This window comes from Neolamprologus brichardi, chromosome 10 (assembly GCF_056152115.1).
Source record: "Neolamprologus brichardi isolate AB-2024 chromosome 10, ASM5615211v1, whole genome shotgun sequence".
Lineage (NCBI taxonomy): Eukaryota > Metazoa > Chordata > Actinopteri > Cichliformes > Cichlidae > Neolamprologus > Neolamprologus brichardi.
The window spans coordinates 12,806,264-12,819,343 of NC_142113.1; the positions used below are offsets into that span (position 1 = coordinate 12,806,264).

Genomic DNA, 13,080 nt, shown 5'->3' on the forward strand with positions numbered 1-13,080 from the left:
ACACGCATTTAACACTCGTGTTAATTACTGCGAGTTAGGGAAAGGCTAAACACTTCAATTGATTAAACGTTAAATAAATGCTTGCCTGTCGCCACATGCAGAAAGTATAATCCCCACACTCATTTAGCTTAACTCTCCTCTTATTACCCAGCCAAGCTATCGGGTCTGTCTCCACTGTCTGTTATCCCTGCCCTGACCTCAGTCTTAATGGATATAACCTTCCCATTTCTGCATTTATGCACACAATCAGTCCTGGCCTGCGGCAAGGTGTCACATCAATACATCCTGCAGCTTCACTCCAGCCACAAATTGGGTGAGATAATAAACACAACAGCACAGTGAGGTTCTCTTTGTCGGAATCAATTCAGTCAAGTTGCAATGGCTGGAAATTGTTTGCTGCAATCGATCATTGGATGTTTACAACTTTTGTTGTTTGTTAACTTTCATATCTGCAATGTAAGCAGCAAATGTGAGATTCGGGACAGTTGGAAAATCAGTCATATATTAGCGAGGAGGGTAAAAACAAGGAAAAAGAACGCTTGGTGAGAATTGATTTTTTCATACTGGATAGCAAACAGACACACACACTATTGCTGGACTACGGATTTCCACCTATTGATCCACACTGCCAATAACAGAGACATTTGCCATTAGGAATTTGCGATGGTTGTTACAGACTGACCTAGATGGAGGTCTGTTGTCCTGCTTTTTCTTAACCACTCAGAATCAAAGCAAACACAACAAGTGATGAAAGCAAAAAGGAATTGCTCTGTTTCTTTTTATCTTTCAATTGTTTTATTTAAAGAGGGAGCTATGTAGACCGTCTCAAGGATCACAAGAAATGAGCAGATTTAAAATCTCAGTCGTATCAGCACTTGCTAATATTATCAAAATTGACGAGGCTTGCTGTAGGAAAGCACAGCTATGACTAATGTGTAATTCTTGCCAAAATAGAAATGTGTCAAATCATAATCATCACATTCATTTGCTACATCGACACCTGCCAGGCAAGCGGGGCATTATGCAATCCAGACTACTATAATAAGAATTGTGTAGTTTGGTGCATTTTCAAGCAAATTCCTTAGTCACAAACTGGCCTGGCTGGTCTGCATAATGAGCTGCTAACTGGTCTTTTTTCAACAGGAGAGTACTGAGCTAAGCTTGCATCAGCTTATCTGACTGAAATTAATCCTCCTGATTATCAGCTTTCTTCTTCTTCTTATCCTTTAAGAAAAGCCTTAAGCTTCTTTCAAAAACAATGGGTTCAGGTTTAGTCAAAGTCAGTTGTGGCTGTGGACAAACTCTTTGCAGTTTGTGCTTTAGCCCTGATTCGGACAAGCCGAGCGTGTAATATTCATCTCTTCCTCCACAGCAACTGCTGAAGTGCCCTTGAGCTGAGCACTGACCCCACAGCTGCTTCAGTGTAATTGCTCAGCAGTTGACAGTGCAAGGTTGTAGTCAAACCGGGCAGTGTCAAGGTGTGAGCGTGTGAATGTGTGTAAACCTGCATCCGCCTGCAGCTTCTCCTCAAGGCTGCTCCAATCTGGTCGTCGGTGAGAGCTGCTAACGCTCACCACCAACCACATGACCTCAACAGCATTTAATATGATTGAGAGCCTGGGATGTAGTTGTGCTCGTGCCCTTTCTTTTCCTTTTCTTTTTTTTAAGCCCTACTCTTACTTTATTAGGTTCCTCAGACATCTCTAAGGCAGCTGACAGAGTTTGGAGAGCTGCAGCTGATCCTCAACCGTGATGTGTGAAGCAAAGTTGGTGAGACAAAAGATAACAAATTAATTCTCCAGACAGAACTCGGTGCCCTACATGGCAGTCGAGGGACTGGTAGACCAAATATGAGAGCTTTTTACACTTTGCAGCTTACTATTGAGTGCATCATGTTTGCAGAGATGAGTACATGGATTAGAGAATGTTACAGCTGATACTGTGGGCTATTTATCCATCAGAGGGAAAATATAGACGAGTCTGCAGCACTATAAAGCTAGTAGACACTAATGTGATATTCAAAGTCGCTATAAAAGGACAAGTGACATTCAAACTCCCCTGAACATTAATGGGGTGGGATGGGTGAGTTTGCAAAGGGGTATACCTGCACATGGATAAACAGAGAATGTGTCAACATTGTTAAACTCCTGTAAAGTGATGTCTCCTTATTCACCTTTGTAAATACAGCTAATCTTTTTTGTGTTTTCAATTCTATTTGTCTGATTCCACAACTTTTTGTTTTACAGTCACAACATTTTAATGTCCACTCTTCCAAATTCATTTTTTGCACAGTCCCTAATGGAAACCCTTCATCCTATACTCCAACAAACACGGTGGCAGTGCTTTTTGGGGTTTTTTTTTTCCTGTGCACTTTCAAGCACATTCATCCAAGTTCTGCTCATCAGCTTCTCTGGAATTACTAAATTAAAAAAAAATCAGTTTGGCTAATTACAAGCCATCAAGCTCCATAATCCAGCTGGTGAATTTTGGATGCCGTGACTGAGGAGTTTGAGTATTAAGCCAGACACTTGGCAGGTGTCTGTGTTTATTCATACGCCATTTCCAGCTCATAAACATCTGTGTCCTTTTTTTGGAATGGCCTACCAACGAGACTATTAGAGCAAAAATGATTTGATGTACTCCGCATGTGTTTGACTGTTTGCGTGTTTTGGGGGGTTTTTTTAGCCCTGAACTTGCAGCACTTTTTATTCCAATCTGAGAAAAAAATAGTACTAAAACAGGAATGTTTCTTATTGTTCTTGTGCAGAGAAAGGCAGTGGTACAGTGCAGAACTACTCACAGGCATGTGTGACGGAGAAACTGTTGGAGGACTCCAGGTTGTCAACATTGTAATTGAGGTGGAAGGGTTTCTCTGTCACATTCTGGTTGGTGTTATACAGCTGGACAGCAAACCTGAAGGCGCTGTGTTCCTGCACTGTGGAGCGCATGAACAGTCCGCCTACGGGAAACAAAATGTCACATAAGACAGCGCTTTAATTAGTCCATCCCCAGCATGCATAACCCTGCGTTTGCTCTATCTCGAATCCCACTAAAAAGGACGGCAGGCTGACTGCGTGATCGCATTATATCAGAGGCTCGTACGTAAGTTCATTTCAATGGAAGAAACAAACAAACAAAAAAAACCCAAGAAAAAATGTGTAATACATTGTCACACTAAATAATGCGCCATAATTCTCATTTTGACAAAATTATATATAAATTTTTTTTAACAAACCGCCCACAAAGACGCGCAAAATCCCAGTTTGGGTTGGTAAGAAGTGAAGTTGGCAACGAATTAAGCAAAAAACAAACAAACAACAACAACAAAAATAAAACCTCAAGCAGTGACTAATTGAGACTTAAAGAGTGGTGTCCTATTTAGACTGTGGTAAATATTTTTAAAATGAATGTGTAGTCAGTGCATCCCATTGAACTTACCGATGTTGATTTGGTTTGGAAAGCCTGCCAGCGAGTGCCCCAAAGAATTGAGTAAAAAAAGGACTGCCGCTATTGTGCGATGCCACATTTTCTCCGAAAACTGGAATCAGCTCCTGGTCTGTGTGAGACAGAGAGAAAGAAACAGGGAGAACCATGTACACGGGCTTGTTCGCAAAGAAATCCACAAGATGCGGCAGGTCTCTCTCTCTCTTTCTCTCTCACTCTCTCACTCACTGTGTGCACCCACGTTGAATTTGTGCCAGCGCAACTGCAGCGCCAGCCCTCTGCTGCTGCTGCTGCTGGAAATCTAAAGCCAGTGTTTTATCTCAAAGATGGAGGTGGTGGTGTTGGAGGAGAGAGAGGGGGGGAGAGAGAGAAAGCGGATCTACGGGTCCCTACTGTGGATAAAGACCACTGAAATGGGCCAGGGAGAGTGAAAGAGGGGAGGGAAAGACAGATGGGGAGGGAGGGGAGCCGGGGTGTCGGGGGGTTGGGGTGGGGGGTAGACGTTTATCAAACTTGGTCTGACGTTGAATTATAATAAGAGCGGCCTCCCGTCTTCCTCCGCGCGTCACTGCAGAGTTGGTGTGTGAGGCGGTGCAGTGTCTACTGGCTTTGGTGTGTGTGTGTGTGCGTGTGTGTAGGTGTGCACACACTGACATGCGGTCTGTATGGATCACCAGTATATTGCTGACTTGTGCATGTGTGCATGTGCTGTGTGTGTCTGCATACAGGCCATGTAAGCATGCTATCTATCCATCTATGGTATCCCTTCCTATTGTGTTCACATGTGTGGGAGTATGCATGCAGCATTAGTCCAGCACAATAGCAGCATAATCCGAGGCTGTCCCCTGCAGGTGTTTGAGAGCAGGAACAGTAACTGTGGGCACTAATGCTCTGATTTATCACTGTTTAATCACCAGCTGCCAAGGTGCCTAACTAATGCTATATATTAGAACCCTAATTGACTTACTTGTGTTAGTGATTTGGATTCCCGCTCATTGTTTTCTGCGAAAGTGAACAGCTGATGCAAAGGGGAACAAGGCAGAAGCAACAGCATCATTTGTGGGAGGTGATTGAAATTAGGGTCACTTAAGATAAAATCTAAATGAAAAAGGCAGTGACAGAAGCATAAAGTAGCTCATATTTCCTCCCCTCCAAAATCATCTGTGTGTCTAATCCATCACCGACACACAGGAATAGGTCCTACTAGCATCAGCATGTTTACATTTTGCAATTGAGTGCACATTACTGAGATATGCAACAAGGCCATCTCTTCTGGTGAAATGTCTGTGCTCCATGTTTAATGTTCATTATTATGCATTCAGGCAGCCCGTTTTACGCTGGTCAGTTCGAAGAAAGTATACTGCACTAGCTAGGAGGACTCTGACTCACACAACACAAAATATGATAAGATGCTGCAACTTTAACTATTATACTATATTTATTTTATCTAATTCACACCAGTTTTTGTCTTTTAAAACTGCCTCTATCTCAGACAGACAGTAGGGGGGGAAGCATCAGTTTAGACAGATCTTTGAGTTTTGAGCCCCAGTATGTTGGTTCAACATGGTCCATCCAATTACTTCACCATCCGCCTCGGCATAAGCCATGACAGAAATGGGAATTATTGACAAGGGAGAACAGTATCACGGCACCAGCGGGGGAAACCTGCAGCCATAGCCGGGTTATCACTGCCCTTAAAACTTAATAATGTCAACAAACCCACTGCTAATCTCAAACATGCTCCAGTAATGAAGACAGAGTTCTCCTAAAGCAGTTGTGCTTGCTTTGGAGTTAACTCTGCTAACGCAATGTTACTTCTTTTTGTTGTTTTACTGTTTCTCATTTAGAACAACACAGCTCCGTTCACTACCATCTAAATCAGTGTTTGCAGCATCTATGGTTTTACCAAATATTAATAACACACAGTAAACAACTAAATAGCTGCCTTTTACAGATTTCTTTCATTTCTTTTATATTACAATGCTGTGCTGTGTAATTTCTTTCTGCACTGCACACTGCAGCACCCAGCACGAATGTGATTTTAATCTATTGGAATAGTTATTGAACTCTTCTGCCTGAACTTCACTCCATTTAATCATTTATCTATTTAAAGACATTAAAGTTAAATGGCTTAGGATTAGCTGAGCAGCAGAATGTGTTCTATGTGTGTACATACTGTGTGTGTATGTGTGCACCAAGGCTGGAGAAAGCATTAAAGCTCCCTGGTTAGACTGCTGCACAACCAGCACTGCAAAAAAACAGAAAGAAAAAAGCAACAGTGTCTGTGCTTATTGATCTGGATGTGATTTAATGCTTGGCATACAACTACGATCTTTAACAGGACGCAGCGAGAACAACTGCACTATAATTAAGTTCAATTTCACAAACAGATATACTGTCAGTATAGCGTGACCTTTTCTTTTTTTTCAGATACGCGCCAGTGTTCGTTTGTCATTTGCAGAAATGCATTCACTGCCACTTGAAAAATTATGCAATTAGTTTCAGTCCACTTAAGCATGAACTCAGATTGAGTGAAATTCTTGCAAAACACGTACCCGTCCAAAGTGTTGGTCTATCACCAGCTGATGGGCACAAAGGGCAGCTTGTTGTGCAAATCTTAATTCTTCATGCTGTTGAATGAACGGGATAAGGGATCCTGCAGAGATTACTGGTGTGCTGGGTTCGGTGCCCTCGTCAGGGATGTTAATGGTTTATTAATGTTTTCTTGAGCCCTCCCCTCAGCTCTTTACAGAAAACACGGCACACTAAAGTAAAGCATGACGAGATAATAAAGAAGCATTAAATTGGTTCCATTTAAACCTCAGTGACTTAATGGGATTTCTAAAATGAGCCGATATATGCACTCTAATAAAATTCTGACAGAGACAGAACGCCGTTTCCATTTCATGTTTAAAAAAGGCGCTAATGTGAGTCACTATACGAGGTATCTTTCTGATGTGACTACCGACTAAACCACAAACAGTAGCTGTTGCAGCAGAAAGTGCTTGAGACTCTCTAGCAAGGTCTAACACGTGCACATTTCTCTGCAGGAATAAGCAGCCATGTGAAGTTCCCCTCCTCTCCATGTTAGTCAATGATGATGTTATATATAGGTCAGCTTGCAAGGGCGCCCTTCAAGAAGCTTGATGCTCTTTATTATGACTCAGCTATTCCGTTTGCTCCCATCAAACGTCATCACTGGTCCGCTATATTCCTCTGTTAACTGGCTATCATCACACACGAATTGCAATATTTATTGAGTCCTGCTCGCCTCGTTTTGATGAAACTTCCCAAAACAAATAATGTGTCTGTTCACTGATCATTCGAGCTGGTGGAGGAATTCAAGGGATTTATTGTGGACATTAATATGACCTGTGCTGTTATATACCCATATGCCATTGGTGTGTTAGTAAGTAGTGGGTGTGCTGTTGTTCTTTTGACTTTTAATGTTTCTTTTTCAGCTCTCATACCATTTTCTCCAGAGGTTTTGCCTTTTGCCCACGCTGTCATTATAAATAAGAATATGTTTTTAAAGCCTTTCCTGGTTAAGTAAAGAGAGAAACTTAACTGCAGTACAAGTGTCACATAAAAACAAAACTAAAAAACATTTACAATAAAGAAGATGCTTTCAGCTTATTCCTACCTGGCTTTTAGTGAGCTAGTTTGAAGGTACAACTCATGCCGGTGTGAGTCTGCAGTCCGTACAGCTGTATACTGATTCTCCGGCTTTACAGAGGATTACAGTTCCTCCTCCATTTCCCCGGGACTTCCCCGGCAAACGTCTGACAGCATTTCAATAAGGGTAAGTATTTAGGTGAGATTTCTGGCCATCACTGCACTGCATCTTCAGTACACCTTGGGCATGTTTCCCGCTTTCCACCGGAGCAAATGAGCTCCGCTCAGGAAGCACGCCGCTTGCTGTCTGATGAACAACCTCTTCAGCAATATTCAATTGAGTGTAAATGTCAGCAACCATTTTCCAGAACTTCCCACTGAGTTTGAGTAAAACTGACATTTATGAAGCGTCGACCATACGGTGGATGAAATTAATAGCACAGTGTTTTTATCTGACATTATTTTCAAAGTCTAACAAGGACGTTATGATAAAACTTGAATCTCTGCTAGTTAGTTTAATTCAAATCAATTCAAGTTTATTTATATAGCGCCAAATCACAAAAACAGCCACCTCGAGTTGCTTTATAATGTCAAGTAAAGACCCTACAATAACACAGAGAAAGCCCCAAACATGCAGATGGCCCTCTATGAGCAAGCACTTGGTGACAGTAGGAAAGAAAAACTCCCTTTTAACAGGAAACAACCTCCAGCAGAACCAGGCTCAGGGAGCCGTCTGCTGCGACCACTTGGGGTTGATGGGAGGAAGATGGGACAAAAGGTACACTGTGAAAGAGAGCCAGACTGACTCAGAGTTTCAGGAAATGCAGACATCAGAGCTGTTTTTAGTCACTGCATGTTTGTTGTGAAACAGACTAAAACACTCAGAAAATCGCGCCACACATATCACAGAACGCCGCCTTTTGACCCTTGTCAATACCAATCTATTAGTTTCAGGACTTAACCTTGTTTTATATATAGCAGTTGTGTGTTATAACCCACAGAATTATGCACACAAGTTGTTAGCCTGAGGGAGTGAAGTGGCCTAAATACGGGCATATCCAGTGTTATAAGTAGCACTGTTAACAGAGAGCACAAAGCCACAATTGGACACATCAGACAAGCACATTCATGAAGTCATCGAACAGGTCAGTTACTGAGTCATTATTTCAACTTCAGTCTGAGTAACTGTCAAACGGATCCAGAGATATACTGAAAAATGTATCTCTCACTCACTTTTGCTTTTTAAAGTCTGTTTATTATAATGGATTGTACATAATTTATAAAGCATTTATTACATATAGAGCCAAGTTTTCTCCTCACTCGTTTTGTTTAATGGTTTCAAGAATCGAAAACTTCACTTGATTATAGTGACAGTCTCTGGTTTAGCATCATTACTCAGAGTTGAAACCTGTGAAATTGGATGTGAAACTTTGCAGCCACGTGCACGACTGCATGTCACGTTTAAGATGACATTAGAGGAAACGCCTGCTGGGAGGAATACGCGGCAGCAGAAGCACTTTGATATATACACGACCTCATTTTCCTTGCAGATAACATAGATGAGGGCTGGCACTGGATAATTAAAAAGGAGAACTCCAGATGTAAACAGCATCTTAAGAATCAAACGGCACGCTGTGCATCTACTGCTATCATTTATCCTTGGTCAAGGATCAAGAGGAAGCAGTTTCCATGTAATGGCGTGTCGCTCTCCTGGTTGGTTAGAAGTGAGTATTTCGCCAGGATCACAATGTAGATAAAGAGAAAAACCAGGAGGAATATAGTGCATATTTTAACTTACATTAATAATACAGGCAACAAAATTAAAACCGTGACCACAATGGAGCATCCCTGCTGAGCACAGTGGCTTCCAAGGGAGTTTCATGTGTAACTAAACAATAAAAGTAATACCTCTGAAATTCCTGATATGAAATGATGATATTGTACTTGTGCATTATGGCACCCAAGGTCAGGACTGCAATAAGTTGTCTGAAAGCTCCCAAGAAAGTAAGGAGATAAAAAGGGATTGCGCAGTGCTGTAAAACTCACAATAAAACCTTTCATGTTTCATTTCCATAGCATTTCCTGTAAAATGCTGGGATTTATGGCTTGACTTAGATTTTCAGTAAATGCTCTGAGCCTCCCAAAACGGCACACCTTATAACACTGTCTGTCATGTTACCGCTATATGAGTGAACATTCAATCTTTGCTGTTCTACTGAGATATATATATATATATATATATATATATATATATATATATATATATATATATATATATATATATATATATATATATAATAATCAAATCACGTCATTCAACTTCAAAAGCAAAAATGTTCTTTGAAATGTACGTGTATATATATTACACTAAGGTTTATCTCTTAGCCTAAAATTAACTGCACTTATGAGCAGAGGCCAATATAAGCTATGAATTAGTGTGCCAGTTATTTGTTTTTCTCTCCAGGACCTCAAACCACAATTCTACTTATAATAGCACTCAGTTTAATCCAAAAGGATCACAAGTAGGGTGGCATAAGCAAAGACTGACATTATCATCTATAACCTCTTTTTCTTTAAGGCTGATTTCACATTTGTCCCAAGTTTTGATTTGAAAAACTTTGTTAGGCTACAACATAATTTCAGTCAGAATAAAGCAATTTAACTTACATCACTGGCTGTTCATGCACTACATCTTTAAAAGTTACTTGAAGCTGTGCCTAAACAAAGAAAAGGAGTTTACAGCTACTGGAGCAGCTTTGTGAAGTTTTACAAAGGCAGGGTAGCGCTTTAGGCTACATGCTAACACATGGCTAGCACAGAAGACAAAGTATAAGTGAGGGTAAAGAGAATGTAAGTAAGCAAAATTTACTTATATAATAACTTTCTACATAAGAATCAGTAACTGCTTCACAACAGTCTTCAACAAATAAAAAAAAAAAAACTCACAATATATTAAATCACAACAAAGACAACACTAGCTAAAGTGCTAGTTAAAAGCTAGCCTATACAAACAAGTCTCAACATCAAATGCGCAGTCTCCTTAAGTTTTTTATTCCCAAGCAAGGAACCATCAGCAGGTTTTGATCTCATTTAAGACCTCAATGACCTGCACGTTAAATATGGGTGTAAGAGTTGGCTAATATAAGCAGGCATTTGACCGTGCAGAAAAAACATTTTGAGCTATTTTGTAAGACAAAAGTAAATACTGTATTCTATCCAGTATAGCAGCTGAGAAAGTGGTGGGGCAACAAACAGAAGGACACACCTCATGGATTCACTGGTTATGGATTGATTTGAGCCCACGTAAAATTTCTGGACACAAACTTCTTGTATTGTCATCAATTACTTATTCCACCACCATCCTTTTAATCCTGCAGCAAACAGCTGAATAAGTGAACGAAACACATTTTGGCCCTATCCTTAAGAGTATTCACACATCATCCATAAAATACTAAATGCTGCACACACAGTGTTAATCACAGTGTTTATGGACCTAATGAAGAAACTAAAGTGCATATATGCCACCTGGCAAATTTACTGCACAGATAATTACAGAATGTGAGCACTTCTGCTCAGTCATATAGTGCTAAGGTAAATCAAGCAAATGATGCATATATAAGTAGCACAAGTATTTAACCCACATGGATTTAACTTGGCTGCAGTGTTCAATTTCAAATGCTGAAGCTGTATAAAAATATAAACCGTCAAGAAGATTTAAACTAATCATACATTTTCTTGGAGACAGTGTCAGGAGGTTTAAACACTACAAATCCAATATATGCCAAAGTAAGGAGACATTGCTGGGAGCCTAGTTGCAGAATTTCAATCAAACTGAAGATGATTTAAGGATGACTGCGTCATGCAAGCATAAAGTGCATCATAACAATTCTAACAGGATGTGACAAAGGCATAAGCAGGAATGAGAAAATCTTTACATAACCTGGTTAAAGACCTGATGTGACTTTGCCTGAAAAAAAAAAAAAACTGGACAATTTAAGAGGTATAGCGGATGACACAGAATAGTCAGGAGCACCACATGGATACATTTGCTACAGTCTCATTTCATGGTGTTAGAAATTTGTAAATCAAAATTGAGCATGACTCAGTAATTTTGTATACATTTTCAATAAAATTGCAAATGTAAATTATTCATTTTAACAAATGACTCACTCTGTGTGCTGAGGGATCTATTTGATCCAGTTTAAGTTTTGGCTGCAAAGACCTGCAGTGCTGGAATGTCATGTGCAATATTGTAACGATGAAGAGGGAAGCTGTGGATTCACTCCAGCCCTCTGTCAGGTGCAGATGTTCAGTGTTGGACATGCTCTTCCATTCAAATGTTGTAACTAGGGCAACAAGTAATTTATCTATTGCTCTATTTTTACTAGTCTTTTTCAATTATTTCAATAAAATGCCAGAAAACTGGCCTTTAGGGAAAAAAAAGGCAATCTTTTATCATCAGAACACTTTGGTGTCTCTCAGCTTATTGATTCATTTGTTCCAAACTGACACAGCAATCAGTCTAACACATGTTTGCACAGGTTAGGCCTAAAATATTATATTACAAATTCAAAAATCACAGTTACTTTACGCCTGGTGCCTGTCATACCATAAAATGTGTAAGTTCTCTTTAACCAGCATCACTGTAAAACTACAACAGCTGCCAAGATTTGACTGAAAACTTGCAAGCAATATAGGATGTTTGGAAAAACATGATCTCAAAATGACGCCTCTCAGGTTAGTTTGAGTTTATATTCCACCTTATATACCCTCATCCTTTTTTTTTTTTCTTATCAGCTCAAGCATTTGCATATTTGTTGAGAGACAGGACGCCCACAGCAACGTTTTTATGCAGAGGAATGAATCACAGTGCTCTGCAATCATGAGACACATTTCTTAAAGTCCAGAACTTAAAGCAATTTCTTGTTTGCAGATGGTGGAATTGCTTCAGTGTTTCTTTTTGTCTCGACATAATGACAAATTATAATAATATGGAGCCAAAAAGGAGTGCATTTCACTAGTCCGTTTGTCCATTGCTTTACAGAGTACGTTATTAAACTGTCACATGGCTGTTATCTCGGACAAAGTGCCGCTGGAAGAAAAAACCACCATCTGAATCAAAATATATTTTATGGAACAGATTGCTCACGAATGAAGGAACGGATGAAATAAAAGTCTTAAAATCTGGTAATTAGGAGGCCTTATTTGAACAACATGCTGGTAACCAGAGGGAGTTAAGGTGCAGCCGCACAGATGAATATTAATGGAAATTTGATTAAACATTCCCACATCTTTAACTGAATACCCTACAGGCAAAGCGCTTACAGAACAAAACAAATTAGCTTGGCAATTTTAATTATCGATGTTCTGTTTTCTCACACATCCCTTGTCTCATTTATTTTTTTATTTTTTTGCTATTGAGATCCCAACAACAGCTGTTCTGATGTAGTTAATGTTTTAAAGGAGAGCGCTAACGTTTGACTTTCTGCCCTTTGGCTGTCTTTTCTACTGATGTTCTATATAGTTTATATCATTTCTAATGCTGCGGAATGAACATTAGTACGCACACGCACACACACGTGAACATTTGACCAGTTAAGTGAAACATTAAATTAGAAATCTCAGAAAAGAAAATGCGAATATGTGTGGAAAGCGCTGCTGCTTCTCTGCTGCTTATGTAAGTCCTGCCAGTGGACGCTGTTCACAGACTAAACTGATTCAATCTTTTTCAACAGAGAGCCATTCTTTGTATTTTTATCATTGTGAAGTGTTGGCAGTAACCACTACTTTCAAAGAAACGGGGGAAAGTGATGGATTTTGAAATGCATTTTAGAAACACATTAAGGGCTTTTATCTGTGAAGACGATAAGCATATCTAAGGCTAAAATCAAAGGGCGAAACAAGAGGCAGCTGTTGTTAAGTCGGGGAGATGTTACGATAATGATGACTGATGAACCGGGGACAAACTAGCTCCACAAGTAAAAGAAGAGCTTCTGTTTAAACTGAGGGATTAAGCCTTTC

General features: G+C 39.9%; 1 protein-coding gene across 6 annotated transcripts in view; it reads right to left on the reverse strand.

The window, feature by feature from the left end:
* LOC102795589 (glutamate receptor 3-like) overlaps positions 1 to 3,765 on the reverse strand; it is an 85,012-nt gene extending 81,247 nt beyond the window's left edge. For 2 of the 6 annotated variants that reach the window (XM_035912733.2, XM_035912732.2), the window contains exons 1-2: positions 3,439 to 3,754; positions 2,801 to 2,959 (exon numbers count right to left, since the gene is read on the reverse strand). In XM_035912733.2, the coding sequence (XP_035768626.1) occupies positions 2,801 to 2,959; positions 3,439 to 3,526 (247 nt within the window). In that variant the 5' untranslated portion in view covers positions 3,527 to 3,754. Of the gene's footprint in view, positions 1 to 2,800; positions 2,960 to 3,438 lie in introns of all 6 variants that reach the window. The other 4 variants (XM_035912730.2, XM_035912727.2, XM_035912729.2 and 1 more) reach the window with 3 other exon arrangements.
* Positions 3,766 to 13,080: the final 9,315 nt, after the last annotated feature.